Source organism: Magallana gigas, chromosome 1 (assembly GCF_963853765.1).
Source record: "Magallana gigas chromosome 1, xbMagGiga1.1, whole genome shotgun sequence".
In the NCBI taxonomy this organism is placed as follows: domain Eukaryota; kingdom Metazoa; phylum Mollusca; class Bivalvia; order Ostreida; family Ostreidae; genus Magallana; species Magallana gigas.
Window position 1 is genome coordinate 11,801,159 of NC_088853.1, and position 17,368 is coordinate 11,818,526.

At 32.5% G+C, this 17,368-nt stretch overlaps 2 protein-coding genes and 2 long non-coding RNA genes across 7 annotated transcripts in view; 1 reads left to right on the plus strand and 3 right to left on the minus strand.

The window, feature by feature from the left end:
- LOC105340252 (uncharacterized) overlaps positions 1 to 4,474 on the minus strand; it is an 82,384-nt gene extending 77,910 nt beyond the window's left edge. The window contains exons 1-2 of one of the 2 annotated variants that reach the window (XM_066083064.1): positions 4,327 to 4,468; positions 3,942 to 4,232 (exon numbers count right to left, since the gene is read on the minus strand). In XM_066083064.1, the coding sequence (XP_065939136.1) occupies positions 3,942 to 3,984 (43 nt within the window). In that variant the 5' untranslated portion in view covers positions 3,985 to 4,232; positions 4,327 to 4,468. Of the gene's footprint in view, positions 1 to 3,941 lie in introns of both variants that reach the window. The other variant, XM_066083057.1, reaches the window with a different exon arrangement.
- The window catches only part of LOC105340251 (cysteine dioxygenase type 1), a 61,441-nt gene extending 53,845 nt beyond the window's left edge, over positions 1 to 7,596 (minus strand). The window contains exons 1-3 of one of the 2 annotated variants that reach the window (XM_011446207.4): positions 7,147 to 7,588; positions 6,350 to 6,600; positions 5,144 to 6,237 (exon numbers count right to left, since the gene is read on the minus strand). In XM_011446207.4, the coding sequence (XP_011444509.3) occupies positions 6,050 to 6,237; positions 6,350 to 6,600; positions 7,147 to 7,304 (597 nt within the window). In that variant the 5' untranslated portion in view covers positions 7,305 to 7,588 and the 3' untranslated portion in view covers positions 5,144 to 6,049. Of the gene's footprint in view, positions 1 to 5,143; positions 6,238 to 6,349; positions 6,601 to 7,146 lie in introns of those variants that run through there. The other variant, XM_066083104.1, reaches the window with a different exon arrangement.
- Positions 6,481 to 11,492, plus strand: LOC136274977 (uncharacterized). The gene is made up of 2 exons (XR_010713440.1): positions 6,481 to 6,619; positions 11,021 to 11,492. It is a non-coding gene; the product is annotated as an uncharacterized lncRNA (long non-coding RNA).
- On the minus strand, positions 11,437 to 14,151 carry LOC136274971 (uncharacterized). 2 transcript variants are annotated; one of them, XR_010713437.1, is made up of 4 exons: positions 13,868 to 14,151; positions 12,996 to 13,076; positions 12,559 to 12,676; positions 11,437 to 12,420 (listed from the first exon to the last, which is right to left on the minus strand). It is a non-coding gene; the product is annotated as an uncharacterized lncRNA (long non-coding RNA). The 2 variants fall into 2 exon arrangements; XR_010713434.1 differs by having other exon boundaries at positions 11,437 to 12,423; positions 13,868 to 14,150.
- Between the last annotated feature and the right edge of the window lie 3,217 nt (positions 14,152 to 17,368).

Sequence of the window (17,368 nt, forward strand, 5' to 3'; positions counted from 1 at the left end):
AAACTACGTTGAAATTGACTCAGTAGTTCTTGAGAAGAAGATTTTTAAAAATGCTGCCCCCCCCCCCTTTTTCTACAGTTTCGAGGTTTTCTCCGCTTTGAATAAAGATAGGTATTTCATTTCTGCAATTTATAATTGCCTTACCATAAGGATGCTTTGCGCCAAATTTGGTTGAAATTGGCCAATCGGTTTTAGAGTTCAAAATGTAAAAAGTTTACAGACGGACAGACAGACAGGCGGACGGAGGGACAGACGGATGACGGACAAAATGTGATCAGAATAGCTCACTTGAGCTTTCAGCTCAGGTGAGCAAATAATACATGTATTTAGAACTGTACAAAAACAATAAGTCTCCAAATTCCATCCGGGAGACTTAATAATAAAGATTAAAAAGAGATAGGATCATCAAACATCTATAATCTAAAGATTATTGACAATTTCTGATTCTAAGGGGGTCAGGATGACCCCTTAGGGTCATGACTTACATGCCATAATGATCTGATGCGCCATGGCCTAAGGAGGAAGAACAACTTTGGATTAAGCTGGGGATCTTAATGGTTTTTATGATATTTGATAACTTCAGGAAGAGCATCTTGATCATGACCTACATACCATCTGAAGTGCCTTGAACAAAGAAACAATAATATAATATGTACATGATATATGATTCATTTTAAGAACCTAGATATAGATCAATCATCTATGTTTTGTAATACCTCCTATGTATATATACATGTATAAGTTTGTGTTTTGTTCTGTACTATTCATGTTCATGACTGTAGTATGGCTAAGTCTTATTTTAAATTACATTAAAAAATTGTCAAATATATGACTTGGAACCCCCACCAACAACCAAACTCAAATATAAACTGTTCTTCCCCTTAACTGTCGAATGATCTATTAAAATCCAAATATAATTTGGGTGTCTAAAAACTTTTATAAACTGGTAAAAAATGTTATTCTTAAAAAACATACATTACATACTTGACAAATGATATATTGAGATATGATCAGTGGTCATAATTCTACCTTGGGATCAATAACTAATATTCATTGACAAGTTAAAATTAATAACAATAAATGATTCAAATTATAAATGTTTATACTCCACATCCACCCCCCTACCCCATTCAACCTGGTTCTAAAGATTCAGTCTTCTTAATACATTCTTACATATGTACAGTAGCAAATTTTAAATCATTTCTTGATTGCTTTTTCTCTCTGATGCACATTAACATTTTGGAAATTGCTTATTTCAATTTTTAAGATAATAAACAAAATGTTATATGCATGTGTATTCGCCTATTTGGGGCAATTGTAAAGTCTCCGAAACAAAGCAGTGTCATCATTAGGCTAGGAATTACCTACACGGATCAATCACTACATATGAATAAGATAAACTACTTTATTATTTTTAGTTCTAGAATGTCCGTTTGTCTCCAAGGGGGCATAACCTATATACAATTTGACGCGCAATGACACAAAGAGCAAGAATAAATAATATGGTTTAGGGATGATGATCTCAGAAGTTAACAAAATATACAGTGTATCATCATTTCCTATTTCATAAAAAGGGGGGGGGGGGGGTAAAGACAACACCTTGGGGTCATTAATGTACTTTACACTATTTGATGCATCATAATGACATTATAAGATATTTTGTATTTTCCTGTTTCGTGGGGTCAGAACAGTCCCATAATGTCATGACCTACATTGTATTTGATGCATTATAATACATTAAGAAAGAAATACTCCTTCCTTCCTATTATAACTCATATAAAAATGATAAGTGTCTACACTTACTTACATGCAATACACAAATTTAAAACGAAATTGTTTATACAAGGTAAATATGGGGTTAACTCAATAGTGTAAGTCTGACAAATGAAAAAAAAAAAACTTTTGCAATTAAAACGACAGAAACTTTACAAATGCGATAGGATAGGCAACGATGATAAGCTTATTGAAATATTAAAAGATGATGATACAGTATGCTGTAAAAGGGATATCACATTTAGAAAGTGAAAGTAAAACTTAATTATGTGTGCTACCATCTCATTATATTGTGCTACTGCTACTACATGTATTATGCTTACCTAAATTGGTCAACATTATAATGATAATCCAATTAAAGCACAATAATGAATTCCTTTAGCTGATCTTAATCAATCCTTTTCTGTATATGGAAAACACATACATGTATGTATACACGTGAAACCATCTAATCGAAGAGCCGGGTAAAACTAGTACCGGCTAATGAGACCTGCAGACCTGTGTTCTGTACGTTACTTCAGACAAAGATCAGTTATTTGTAACATGCATGTATTTTTATGACCTATTCTTCAAAACCCTTGCACTATTTTATTAGTTAAATATCAGCTTTATAAGGTGGTGCAGGACATCTGCATATTGTGATGTACTTCCTATTGAGATAAACAATAAAGTATACATATTAATTAAATATTTACCCCCAAAATAATGTTACCTAACATTGAAATGCAATGGGTTAGAACGTTTACATGTGTGTTAGAGCATTGGGGTCCAAGGTGGATTTTTGGTAATTTTACTATTGATATAAATGAATTTTCATGGGGGGGGGGGGGGGGGGGGTCTCGACCCCTCATCCCACCCCTTCTCTAAATCTGTGAACACGATGATGTATATGTAGGCACACAAAAGCAAATCTAAAACCGGCAACCGCCACGGGCAGAGAGCATAATTTGATTTCAATTTTGTTTGTAGAAATCATATAGAACATTATACTTTCTATGGCATAAAATGTTAAGATTATTGATTAACTGAACATTAACTGCAAACAGTTCAACCCCAAATTGCACATAAAGTGTTTTTCGTGTGTATTATCAAATGGCAAGGTATTTCATCCTTTAGCTATAAAAATTATAATATTTAAATGTATTACCGGATCTTGCATGTGGCCTTCATTTTTAATTAAACTGATACGAAACAGTGTTATTTAGGGGCAAACACTTGGTGCGGGTATTACTGTCTAATGACAGCATCTAGTTTCAAATTGTCGAAAATCAAATTCTAGGTAATATGTTTGATGTACATGTTTATGTACTATTAATGTGCAAAAAAAAAAGACTTCCTTGAAACTTGCAGCAGTAGTTAATGTACAATAGAGGTACCCCTTTGGCAGTTGCCCGCCATTTTGTCAATTTCAATAACCGGTTTATTTCCTTTGAAAACCCCGTTTTAAAAGTTTACCGAAAACATTTCAAAAACTAACCATTGACCGGTGGAGTAATCTCGCAAAGGACACGAAAAAATGGCATTGTATACAATACATTTGTTTCGATTTTTTTTCAAATTAAACTTCAGATCCCTTAATTTTCATAGCTTGGTATGCGAACGGTACATAAATCGAATATATTCCTTTCTAGCTAAATACTGTTTTATATAAACAGATATTTTTATCATTAACTAGATTGTTTTAATTTTCAATAGATATACAGGTATAATAGATAGGAGGTAATATGCTTTTACACCTACCTACTGCATTTGAATAAATATAGATGATATCTCTTTTCTTTGATTTTGACTTGAGTTAGTAAATGATTAAAAAAACACCCCGTTTAAAGAAAAGGAAAGGTAATAAAATCGACATAAATCTATAGCTCATAAGTTTTACGCTATCAAACAATATTGTCAGAGTATCCGTGGTTCTAGAATTTCCGTTGATTGTGAAAGTACATAAAGGTCATATGTCATACAGAAAACATATAAAAGTATGAGATTTAATAATTATTATATTATTAAATCTTATTAAAACATGTTATGTAAAGAATGTGAACTGTATGTACGTGTATATGTAAATGTATAATTACTAAAATTGTCATGGACAAAGAAAATGATACTGCATATTAAAACTGTTATAATTATCAAAACAATAATTATCAAAAATAAAACAAAACTATTACCTTGTGAAAACAGAAAGAGTCTTAGAAATACAGGAGCATCCATCGGATTTTAGAGAGACATTCAATTCAGCTTTCCGTAATATTTGGTTTCATCCGTACATCAATTTCTTCCCGGATGTAGAGTTTCTTCATGATTGCACTGTGTCATTACACACAGGTATGCAACGAATAAAAATATGTAAACATATGTTTACCACAAGTCACAATGTTGAACGGTCTTTCCTGATTAATTTCCACAAAAAAGGCTTGCCAAATTCACTTCGATATTCCCTGTCAAATTATTCTTCAACACTGCAGATACAAAATGTAAACATTTAGATAAAACAAGCCTGTTGATTAGATTAACCTATTATCCAAAAGCATTTAGTCACCTAGCATTTCTTACCCTCTGCTGCCCTTTAGGAATGCTGGGTGGAAAACATATATTGATTAACACTTTAACTAATTAACTCTGTTTACAACACTATTTACAATAACTTAGATAGATTTACATCTCTGACAGTTAAGGAAAGCGATACGAAATCAATACCATGATTACCATGTCTTTCTTTAATATATGAACCATTCAATAGTTCTCTTTTTTAATCTTTTTATTGAATATCCCACACAGTCATGAAATGCATTGTGTACACGTCTAAAAGACTAACCTTTAACATGGAGGGTGATTTAAATCCCTCCATAACTAACAGGCCGTATATTCGATGTGTAACACGATCGATTCACGTCCTAGTTTTAACAAAAGCTTGATATAGAATCATTTTCTGAGTTGAATGTTTTGTGTAAGAGTGAAAATCTGGAATTTTCTTTTACATGTATTGTTCGTTCGCTGGATGAGTAATACAGATTAGATGATATTTTTGTTGCTGTTAAGATCAATACATAGGCCTTCGATTACGTTTGAAATAAGAAGGGGTCGTCAATCATATAATCTTCCATATTGTTTAATAAATATTCTAGCTTTATATTGGCCAATATTATTTAATATATTGCGCATGCATTTCATAACATTTCAACGACAGATATTAATGGTGATACAAACACCAATTGTAAAACATTTTTTAAAGACATGAATGTACTTTCCATGTCTTTGTCCAACTTTCATTCCCAAAATATCCTGACTGTTATGCACATTTCATACGGGACATGTTATTATTAACTTAACCAATAACAACAATTAAAGCATCTAATACAATACAATCAGTAAACAACTCATATATTTTTTCTCTCCATTTTATTAGAACATAAATATCTAAACTCTCGGTTAACTATTACTCAACCGTACTCATTTCGGAATACACATACCTTTAAATGATTGTCCAAAAAGCTACATTGTCCACCCGCTTTATTTGTTTGTGACTAAAACATATGTTTGAAATAAGATGCAATACATGTAACACAATAAAAAAAGTAGCTAGGAAACATCAGAATTCACATGACAATTAGCTTTTTCCACTTATGAATATAATAATATTAATAAAGACTAATAATCATAAGATGTTAAACACCTTTATCAATACAGATCAGCATACTAGATGTACAAAAAGTAAAAAAAAAATGGCATATCCAATTCCGAAACAGATGTTTAACTCCATACAGGACAAGTGATTTTTTTTAATTCGCATTAAAGATACTGTATAAGTTTGAGTCTTATATCATTTTTGAAAAAAGGGAAACAAATGACAAACCAGAGTTAATTCGGTAAGAGTTTGGGGAAAGTAGCAAACTGTTTTTACTGGAAAAGTGTTAATACCATAACTCTGTTTAAGGTATATGTATCTTAAAAGACACTAAATGTCAAATTGCATTTGTGTTGCAATAATATGTGGAATGATATTTCCATCTACAGAACAACATCACATACAAGGTTTATACAAGAATGTTTGGCAAAGATTCAATTTTGCAATTCTACCATATTTTATATATTAACAGAATGTAGTGAAATCAAAGCTGACAAAAAGCAAACTATAGAAATAAATAATTTACAAATCTTTCCACCATGCGCGAATTTATGTATGAATAAATACACACGAACATGGTTTACTCAAATGGTACACTGAGATTCTATTACAGTAAAAAAAAATTTGCACATCGTTTTTAATACAAAATGATTAACTGAAGCATGTGGTGCTACAACACCGACCACTGAAGTCCTGATCGAATCCCATGGGGACCTCGGTCTCTTTGCTCGTGTCGTCGTCATACTTGTGACACGTGGTAAATGGCGGCGAGTAGAGATGTAGCGTCACGGCTCTGTCCACGTGACTTCTGTTTCCAACTCTGTGCACGCCATCTTCGTCTGTAGAGGATAATTAAATTAACAAAATAAAGTTCGAATTTAAGTTTCCTAATAACCAATGAAATAATTGCAATAGTTGATGATGACAATTGCATGAAAAACAAAGTATTACCAGTTATTAAGGCCACGTCATTTACTGCATAGTCCCTGTCTCCAATCTTCTCCATCTTGCATCCGCATGAACATTGACACGACGTCATATCCGGTTTCCTGTAGAGCTCCTCGTGGACCACACCCTCTAGTGTTTTCATGAAGCAGTGTGAGTTGGGGTGGTTGTGTATGGGGCTCTCCTGTCCAACGTTCCAGCACAGAATCATCAGATTATAATGGCCGTTACCTTTGTCCAGTAAAGTCCTTGTGTACCTGAAGGAAAAATCCGCAGGTAAACAATCAACTAGTTTCGGATTCAATATAACTGAACTTTATAATACGACATTGCAATAATAAAAGCAAATCATTTAATCGATCAGCACATTAAATTTAAATGCAGTTAAAATATCACTGTTTTCTTGAACAGAAATATAGCATGCAGTATCAAAGGTTCCCTTTCTAGAATTACTATACTGTTTCATAGAATGGATTTAACATATGTTGTTTTATTTTAAAATCATATCTTTTCAACGTATTCAACACTGAGTTAAAAATGGATTGAATTATTTATTCTCAAGCTCAATTTACATACACAAAAAAGGCATGTATTCTTTTTCAAACAAGCAAGTGTTTCCAAACTTGTATGGCAAACATGTTATTGTAAAACGAAAGCTACCTTTACATGTACTATAAATTATTATGATATATACCTAAAAAAACATATATATTTATATGCATTCCGCATTACATTTACCAGTTTCCTACACGTACACGCTAATACATAATATACGACCACCTTTGTATAAAGAAATCACCTACTTGATATCGCTCCATTTCTCCATGTCCTTCCAGTCCTGGGGGTCACTTTTATAACGAGACATCAGATCCTTCACCGACTCAACATTCTCTCCTGTTAGACCATTCACAAGCTCGATCCTCAAGTCTGACTGTAGGTTTTCTAAATTGTACCCCTCCATTTTGTGTAGGCAACCAGTTGTCGTTTTTTTTTCAAATTGGTTCTATTTCTACAACAGTTTACCTAGCCTTCTAATGGTCCAATCATTGACACGAGTTTATATAGTGATGTTCAGGTGAAACTAGCAATATTTTTTGTGAGTCAATCATATTTTAAGATAATTTTTTTCACACCCAAACTTTCTGTCCTGGCCTGGGATTGCTCCAGGACATTCAGTTAGCTGGGACCTAAACATATATCGGAATCCAAAATATCAATGTAGAACGGTTTCCTCTATTCTCAAATTTTGCATAAGATATAAACATGCTGTCATATTTCAAACGCATTTCTATTTCTAATGATGACGTTATGTTTTTTTAAACTATGTTTTTCTTTTCATAGAAAAAAGTTTCGATTGACATAATTATTATGTTTTCTGATATTGAATACGTTATTTGTGATCCTAATTGTTTCACATTGTTTAAAGTGCAGCATTATTATCAGTAAGAAAAACCCACGAATAAAATCTAACGGAATGTAAGTCATCTGATTAGTTTCACTATTTGTTGTCTAGTGCGATTAGCTGTTCCCATAATTATGATCATCGAGTGTGTATTGAATGTGTAGATTTTTAAAGCCACCTTGAAACTTTGCCATAGAACTTGTTATTTAAAATGAAACGATAGAAGGATTTTAAACCATATACACACACAAATATATATGGTATCTTTCGACGCAAATTTGATTTTTACGCTGTATTAATTAGCAAGTTTTAAGTAAAAAGCTTCCACCTGTTAGCTATCCCCTTATTGGGTATTTTTTTTTTATTGACATTTGTTAACATACTGCAAAACATTATCCAACAAGTAGTTTATCTTCTATATATTCATAGATTGTCTATTTTTCTACTTATTCATTACCTAAACAAATGAACTTTCGTTTTCGGTATCAGAGGCGGGTCAAATTGGTTCAATTTCTACACCAGAGTACCTAGCCTACTAATCGGCAAAAAATGTACACGAGTTAAGGTGAAACTAGCGATTTGTTTGTGAGTCAATCATTTTCTAAGATAATTTTTGTTCACAACAAAATTTCTATTCTGGCCAGGGATTGATCCAAGACATTTAGTTACAATATAGCTGGGACTGAAATATATCCAAAACATTGAAGTAGAACTGTTTCCTCTATTCTTAAATTTTGCATTTGATATAACCATGCTCTTACATTGTAAACGTTTTTTTTTCTATTTCTAATGAAGACGTAATATTTTTTTTTTAAACAATGTCTTTTTTTCATAGAAAAAAGTTTCGATTGACATAACTATCATGTTTTCTGATATTGAATAGGTTGTGTATGATCCTAATTGTTTAACATTGTTTTTAGTGCAGCATTATTATCAGTAACAAAAACCCACGAATAAAATCTAACGGAATGTAAGTGATTTGATTAGTTTCACTATTTGTTGTCTGGTGCGATTAGCTGTTTCCATAATTATGATCATCGAGTGTGTATTGAATGTTTACATTTCTAAAGCTACCATGAAACTTTGCCATAGAATTTGTTATTGAAAAATAAATGAAAGAAGGGTTTTAAATCAATATATGTGGTATCTATCGACGCAGATTTGATTATTACGCTATATTAATATGCAAGATTAAAGTAAAAGCTTCTACCGGTTATCTCTTCCCATTATGGGTCATTCTTTATTGACATTTGTAAGCATACTGCTGAAGAATTATCCATAAAGTAGTCTATTTGTATATGTTCAAAGATTGTTTATTTTTACAGTTATTCATTACTGAAACCGATGAACTTTCGTTTTCAAATGGCGGTCTTTAAAAATCTGCTGTATTCTAGAATAATTAACTTTCGTTTTCGTATCTTTATTGAATGTGTGTGTGTGTGTGTGTGTGGGGGGGGGGGGGTTAAAGCTATTGGCATAAAGTAACTCTGCCATAAAGTATGTTTGATGTAGAATTAAATTTAAGATTAAACTTTTGGTAAATTATCGGATCATGAATTTTAGGCAAATTAAATACAAATAGTATTCCTCTAAGCATTTTCTATGCACTCATATTTTAGCACAGACGCAAGTACCGGTTTAAAGAGTAATCATCGTAGACAAGTGTTTAACACGAATAAAACTTCCTCAATTGTTCAAGGTTACCTGGATGTCCTTAAGGTCTTAATTCTCCGTATGGGGTGCAGAAAAATGACCTCGTAGAATACTGAATCAACATTGTACATACTCTATATTCACTAGTTTTGGGTGAAATATTTTTTTCCCGGGGGGGGGGGGGGGGGGGGGGGAAGGTGGCGTTGTTACAGGGAATCGGTGCGAGGTTCCATACTGCCTACACTGAGAATAAAAAAAATTCACTACCCTAAAGTTTTGCAACAACAAAAAAACCCGTACCCTAGGTATAAACTACATGTTCGTTTGAACACGTTTTTAACGGATTATTAAATCGAATAAAGAAAGTTTCACTAGGTTAAATTGGGGCGGTTGAAACTGATTGATGATGGTACGTATGTTTACATTGTTGATCTAAGTAGTAAAAAGCCATCCCCCTATCTGTCTACCAAAACTTATTCCTGGATATTAACTGGGGAAGATAAACGATATTTATCAGGGAACCTATCGCCATAAAGAATTTAATATTTACAATGAGTCCGCAAAAGTACATTATATTAACGGTTCCAGAAATTGTTTCGCCGGAGGGAGGGAGTAATGTTGGATGAATAATTGTGTTTCCCGGGTGGGGGAAGACTAAAATACATAGTTAATTTTCATATTAATCAATGCACTTTCTTGTATTTCGTCTTCTCGAATATCTAAACCTGACATGTTATTGATCATTCAAATATCACATGACTTGTTTAGTTGAAGCTAATTATACATTGTTCCGTTCAGTTTAGTTTAAACTATATTCAAAATGGTGATCATTTAAATACGCCTCATATACCTTTTTTACAACAACAAAAAGATAATACGACGTATTTTGTACAGATACCGACAGGTAGTAAAGGGGGAATAACTTATGTTAATAGCTATGTGAATGTAGTTTATGAATTTCTGATAAATATAGACATTTAACCACATTATCACATATCCTAAACATCTTCCAAAATTAAAGCCCACACCATTCTAGTTTACCAACACCAACCTTTGCATTCGTTACATCTGTTAGGCACTTAGACTTCAAAGGCGATTTTATTATCTGTTTATGTAATTCTATGTTTTCGGTTTTTATTTCCTTGTTTTACGTGTACCCTCTATTTTGTGCAAAATGCATTTGATAAAACATCGGCCGACTGCCAGTGGCAATGTAATACCTCTGTTGCCATGGGTTAGGCATGTGAATTGATTCACTTCGAATTGTAAAAAAGTCAGCGGCTTATAAAGAGGCTCTAGAAATAGCAATCAGGAAAGACAACAAAAGCTGACAATGGCTTTTATTGATCGTTTTAATTTAAACGCCTAATATACCTAAATGTGTGCAAGCCTAATACGTACTCGATTGATAAAAAAAAATACAATCGACCTCTTGTAAGCGCTACATGTACATAATATAATGTTTTACATATAAAACAATCCCATGAACATTTTTTTTTTGCTTTAATGTCGAGATTGATACAAATTAACATGACGCATCACAAGGAATTTTGGGACTAACTAGTCCGGATCCAAAAGATGCAGTGTAAACTGTAAATATATAACATGTGTTGATTTCACAGGATTCTGCAAGAACTAGATGCAAGTGCGCGGAATAATAAGGAAACATGTGCAGCATGGACCCTGTTTCGTGTACAAATGAATGCGACAGACTGACAGGGGGATGCATCGGAGACTGTCTGGTCGACCAATAAGGACAGTATAGTGACAAAAGTGCGATGTAGAATGTGGAAAACGAATGCAAAAGAGCACTGGAATTTTTGATAATTTTGGCCTAAAAAGGATGCGACGAAGGTTTTCTACAACGAACGATCAGATTCCATACTTGAACAACTCAAAACCGTTCGATTTTTAAAAAATGCAGAAAGCACAATTTGTAAAATATACAATGTATATTTTTATTTTTCTTAAAAAAAAATAATTATTAAGCTGTATTTAACACTTTATGTTTTTTACATGAGGAAATCTTAATTGAAAAAAAATATTGATATTAAAAAAAATAATACGTACACATAAAATTCATTTGGAAACTTCTATCAGTGTTTCTCGTTTAGACTACCATTATGATAAATACATAGTTATCTATTACAAAGTTATCTATTACAGATATCCGTCATTTTATCCACCGAAAAACGGCTACATGATTTGCACTTTTAAAAACCAAACTAATTTTGTGTGCAGGGGTTGTGGTTCTTTGCATCAGTCGTCATAAAAGGCGCTACAATAACCTGGTTAGTGCATCTGACAACGTTCACAACGTACGATAAAAAAAATCAAATGTAATCTTCTAAAAGAGTTATATTTCAGTAATATGTTGTGCGTCAGTCTCCATCATCCACATGCTTTACTAAAAGATGTTTAAATTTCACATTTTTGACAAAGATATATAATTTTGGGTTACATGATTTTTTTATTTATTCCTCGAATTCTATATGAATATGACTGTTAGAACGTTATAACCAGTAAAGGAGTAACATCGCCAGGCAAAGACAATCATTTGATCTTTTCGAATAGTTTATCGATTCCCGCTTTGTTATATTTTTCTTTTATTCTGATTAAAAAGAAAACACGTTTTTTATACATAGAATGACGTTTGTTAATGCACAAACTATAGATAAACACAATTTATGAGAATTAATTCGTATAAGTTTCAATAAACGGAACATTTCGATAAGGATTCTTAATCAACAATTTACATTTGTTGATTTGTTTAGATAAAACATTCTAAACGGAAAAAATGCATTCATTATTTATCCAAAACAATTGAAAATTAGAAAAACACATTTGGAATTGTGCGTCACTGAAATCACAGACTCAAGTAACTCTAAGTTCCTGGTAACCTTCGTTGTCTTCTCCTATCTTATATAATACAGGGTCTGTTGAAAAGGCATTACTTGATGTCTGGTTAGGAACTGTTACGTCTTTCTTTTGCCCTTCGCCTCTGCACATTTTATTTCTAAAACTACTAAATAACGAATTTCAATAAGTTAAAAAATAAATACATGTATACAGATATATAAACAAACAAATAAATACGCATAAATATAAATAAAATATCGTTTATTCATATATAATATCAAACAATCCAAATCCGACTTACCAAATGACAAAAGTGATGTTAAAAACGAGACTAAAGCAGAGGGCCAATATAACGCCATATATAATGGATTGATCACATGATTGGTCGTGGGATTGGATTGAAAGCTCTGGTTGTTTGGCTGTTAATCGGAAAAAGATGTACAACAATTATAATCTTCGAAAATAAAAGTATTCGTCGTTAAGAGTTATGCCGAATTTCCACCGAAACAGAACCGTAGACATTTAAATGTCCAATAAATGCTTCTACCAAGAGAGAGAATTACATTTCCGTGCACCTAGTGATCAACCTATTAATAAATGTAAATAATCAGGATGTGTATCCGGTAGTAATCGTATTATAATGGTTAATAATAAATCGATCTTTTAATAAATACACTGCACTTAACAAAACAATTTATACACATATCTTAAAATGCATTTGTTCAAATGTCAACATACCGCACTTGCCGTTTTCAATGTCACACTCTTGACACCCTTCACAACATTTGCAATAATCGCCATATTGACCAACTTCGCAACCTAAATTAAAAAGATAAATAATTTGAACTGTTGTGTGCACCTCTGGTAACTTTCCACACTTCTAATTCTCTAGAACCACTAGCGCGAATTTGGCCAAAAGCGTTATAATAGAAAGGACTTTTCATTGTTAAAATAAAAGACAAAACATTTGCATAGGAAAAATAATCACAAGATATTAAAAATAAGGTGCTTGTCTTAATACATTATTTTCTTAAGAACCAGAGACACCAATATTTACCCCGAAATTTGTTACTATATAGTGAAAATCAAAAAATTGTTTAAATTATGACTGAATGATTTATTACAAATGATTAACTGGGGCTCCAACAGGAATGTAAAAAAAGAAATATTACACAAATTGTTTACAAATTGAAAAAACTATAATTGCCGATATTCCTTAGGAAACACCTGAAGATGTTATCAACATGAAGACGCATATACGGAAATGTTCAAAAGGTCTTCCAATTAACTACTTAGCTATAACCAGCGTTTGTAACATTACTATGCATTCATTTTCAGAAAGTATACATTCAGACTTGTTAAAACTGTGGCACTACAGATACAATTTAGGCCCATGAGAGAAGTCACATTTCAACATTCAAAATAAAGAAAAACATATTAACAAATATTATTCTCGATATCTACAAAACTGAAATTTGTCAGAATGCTATGAAAGCAGCCTTGATTATTCAGATTCAAAAATGCCCCACCCCGTTCCGGAAATGAGACCAATGGGCTTCTTGCGACAAATTACTACACATGAAACTGTTTGAGAAACTTGATAAACATACCATAAACTTCTATTTCACAGATTTCTAGAACAGCTTCTGTAATTGGGTCATCTTCAGGCGCGTCATATGTCGTTTACACTATGATGTATCGCGCCGTCTCTTTACATGGAATGTCAATGGTTGTGGATGGTAGGTAGGGGGCGGTTGTATTGTCCGTGTAACAGCGTGTTCTCTGTACGGCTGTTGTCTCAGTTGCACGTAGAGTGGAGATGTCTAAATAAAACTGTCTGAACCGGTACTGTTTCCAACTGGTATTTCCTAAAGTTATTAAGGATTATTGCATTGTTTTGAATTTACGCACTAATTATTATTATGCCTCCCTTCGAAGAAGGGAGGGCATATTGCTTTGCTGCTGGCTGTCGGTCTACCAAAAGTTTCCGGTCATTTTCTTCGCAGAGGAACATATTGACATGAAATTTGGTCAGGTTTATCATGATAATATCTAGGTCAAGTTTTATATTGGGAACGATAGAGCAATTTTCGACAGAGTTATGGCCCTTGGACATAGAAAAATTCCAGTTACTTGCAGTGGCCGCTAATTTTCTTCGCAGAAAATAAGATAAACGAGACTACATTTAAATATTGCTTGGATTCATACAATGTTTGAGAAATACTTTAAATACTAATTCATAGTTTGATAGAATTAATTCTAATTATAAATATTACTTAACACGATTTATATGGTGTTTACCGGAATTCTTAATATTGTCGTAAAAGTCCAAAAATGTATATTATAAAAATGTACGCAATTCAAATGCGGAAACAAAACTACTTGTCATGCAAAATTACATATTTAAGATAAATAATAATAGATATAATCAATTCCAGTCAATGCACTAATACTTTGACTATAAATTAATCTTCTCCAAGATGATGCCTCCGTCTATCAGTACTTTGATTATAAAAGATTTTCATCCTCAGAGGGGTCAATGCATGCAATTTTCGACAAAAATAACTTTAAAATCGACCTCACTTTGATAAAAAAAAAATGGCTGAAAAACCGGTGTTTGCAAAATGAATCCCTAACAGGTAGAATGGTTTGTCGATTAAAGTATGTCAAGTTCACCTTCAACACAATAGTTTCTAAAACTATATACTGTATATATATTGTAGTGAACTTATTTGGAATTATAAACTCCCTTCATGAAATCTAAATTTAGTGTGATTGTCATATTTCCGGTTACAAAAAATCGTGCAGCAACATCTGAAAGGTAGACCCGTCAATGTGTAAGTTAAAACTAAAAAGCATTTTATTGCATATTATTGCAATGCACGTATTTATAATACTTATCAATTCCTGTGAACTTAAGGGATTCAATGTATAATGAAGAGATGTTGAAATTTTTTGAATCATTTTAAACTAGTTAAATATGTGTTTCTAGATAACAATAAAAGTGAAATGAACCAAATTCACATGACTGTCAACATGTAAGAAGCCGGTCATTTTGCACCTTAAAATTTTTTAAAGAGTTATCTCCCCTTGTTAAAAAGAAAAACATTTTAATTTCGTCAAAATATCTGCGGTAAATGTTTCATTTTATTTCATATTTTAAAAGAGAGAAAGTTTATGCATGTATTAACCAAGAGAGTTTTACAAATTTTAAGTTACTTTTTACAATATCTTATTAAAACATACGTTGCCCATAGACTCCAATGCAAAATTCAAGGTGTAATTAGTTGGACCATAATCAATATTTTGAAAATTCCTTTGGTGGAGTATTTCTATTTTATAACATCTTCAAAATGATATCATGTTTAAGAATATCGGACCATTCATTTATTTGGTACAAAACATGGTCGTTATACATCGAATACCTTAACATATGTTTACATTTGTAATAGGTTGAAATCAATAAATATGATTACTACATGGCGGTCTAGATTTCAACACAAGGGAAGACAATATAAATACTGACAGAAATATGATGGAAAGGACTGGAACCCCTCAGAAGTCACCACTTGCATTGACCAAGAAACGGAGGCGGTCAATATTACAAGGGAAGTTTCACAGAATTAATAACAGATTCGAACAAGATATCTGTGAGCAAATGCTCACTAGTGATACCCCCACTCTGATGTGAATATGCAAAATAAGCAAAGTCGACATTTAACAGAAAGCTGGCATCCGATTGGTACAGAAATATATGCCACAATATGGCATGCCTTAACAAACACTGTGTTAAAATTTCAAGAATCTGCGATAAAAGCTGCTGAGAAATCTTTGACGGAAATTTGTTAGAAAATTTTGGCTAAAAATAAACAAAGTACTCATTAAACAGGAAGTTGACGTATGATTGGTACAAAAATACACCCCACGATACAACATGCCTATACAAATACTGTATTAAATTTTCAAGCATCTGTGATATATAGTTGCTGAGAAATCTTTGACGGAAATTTGTTTGAAAATTTTGGCTAAAAATAAACAAAGTACTTATTAAACAGGAAGTTGACGTCTGATTGGTACAAAAGTACATCCTACGATATTGCATGCCTATACATATACTGTGTAAAATTTTCAAGCATCTGTGATAAACAGTTGCTGAAAATTCTTTGACAAAAATTTGTTCGAAAATTTTTGCTAAAAAAAACCAAAGTCGTCATTTAACAGGAAGTTGACGTCTAATTGGTACAAAAATATATCCCACGATATGGCATGCCTATACATTTATTGTGTAAAAATTTCAAGCATCTGCGATAAATGGTTGCTGAGAAATCTTTGACGAAAATTTGTTTGAAAATTTTGGTTAAAAAAATAAGCAATGTCGTCATTTAACAGGAAGTTGACGTCCGATTGGTACAAAAATATATCCCACGATATGGCATGCCTTAACAAACACGGTGTAAAAATTTCAAGCATCTGCGATAAATAATTGCTGAGATAAATGCGACAGACATTTTTGTTACGGACGGACAGACAGACGGACGGACAGACACACAGACGGACAGACAGACACACAAGGGTAAAACAGTATACCCCCTCTCCTTCGGAGCGGGGGTATAAAAATTAAAGAATTCTGAAAGTCCAGATTTACTTAAGAACCTTTTATTTAATATGGAGGGTTCTTATAAAGAACTAGAGAGTGGACATGCAGAATATATAGAATTGTTAAATTCTGAAACTGAGCAAGATATCATTGATAATGCAGATAGATATATGGACTCAATGTATCACGAATTGTGTAAATGTCGTGCACATGTTAATAAACAGCGTAAAACTATACAGCAAAATGAGAAAGAAAAAGACAAACAAAAGGAAAGTGTTAAAGTGAAGAAATTAGATGTTCCAATATTTAGTTGTGAGATAAGAAAATTCCCCAGTTTCAAGAGAGATTATGAAAGCATTATGTATCCAACATATGGAACAGACCCGTTTGCATTAAAGAAAAGTCTTATGAGCAAAGCTCTTAAGACAGTGCATGGTGTAGATAATGATAATGAAGAAATGTGGAAAAGACTTGAAATGAAATACGGTATACCTGAAAGATTCACAGATTCCAT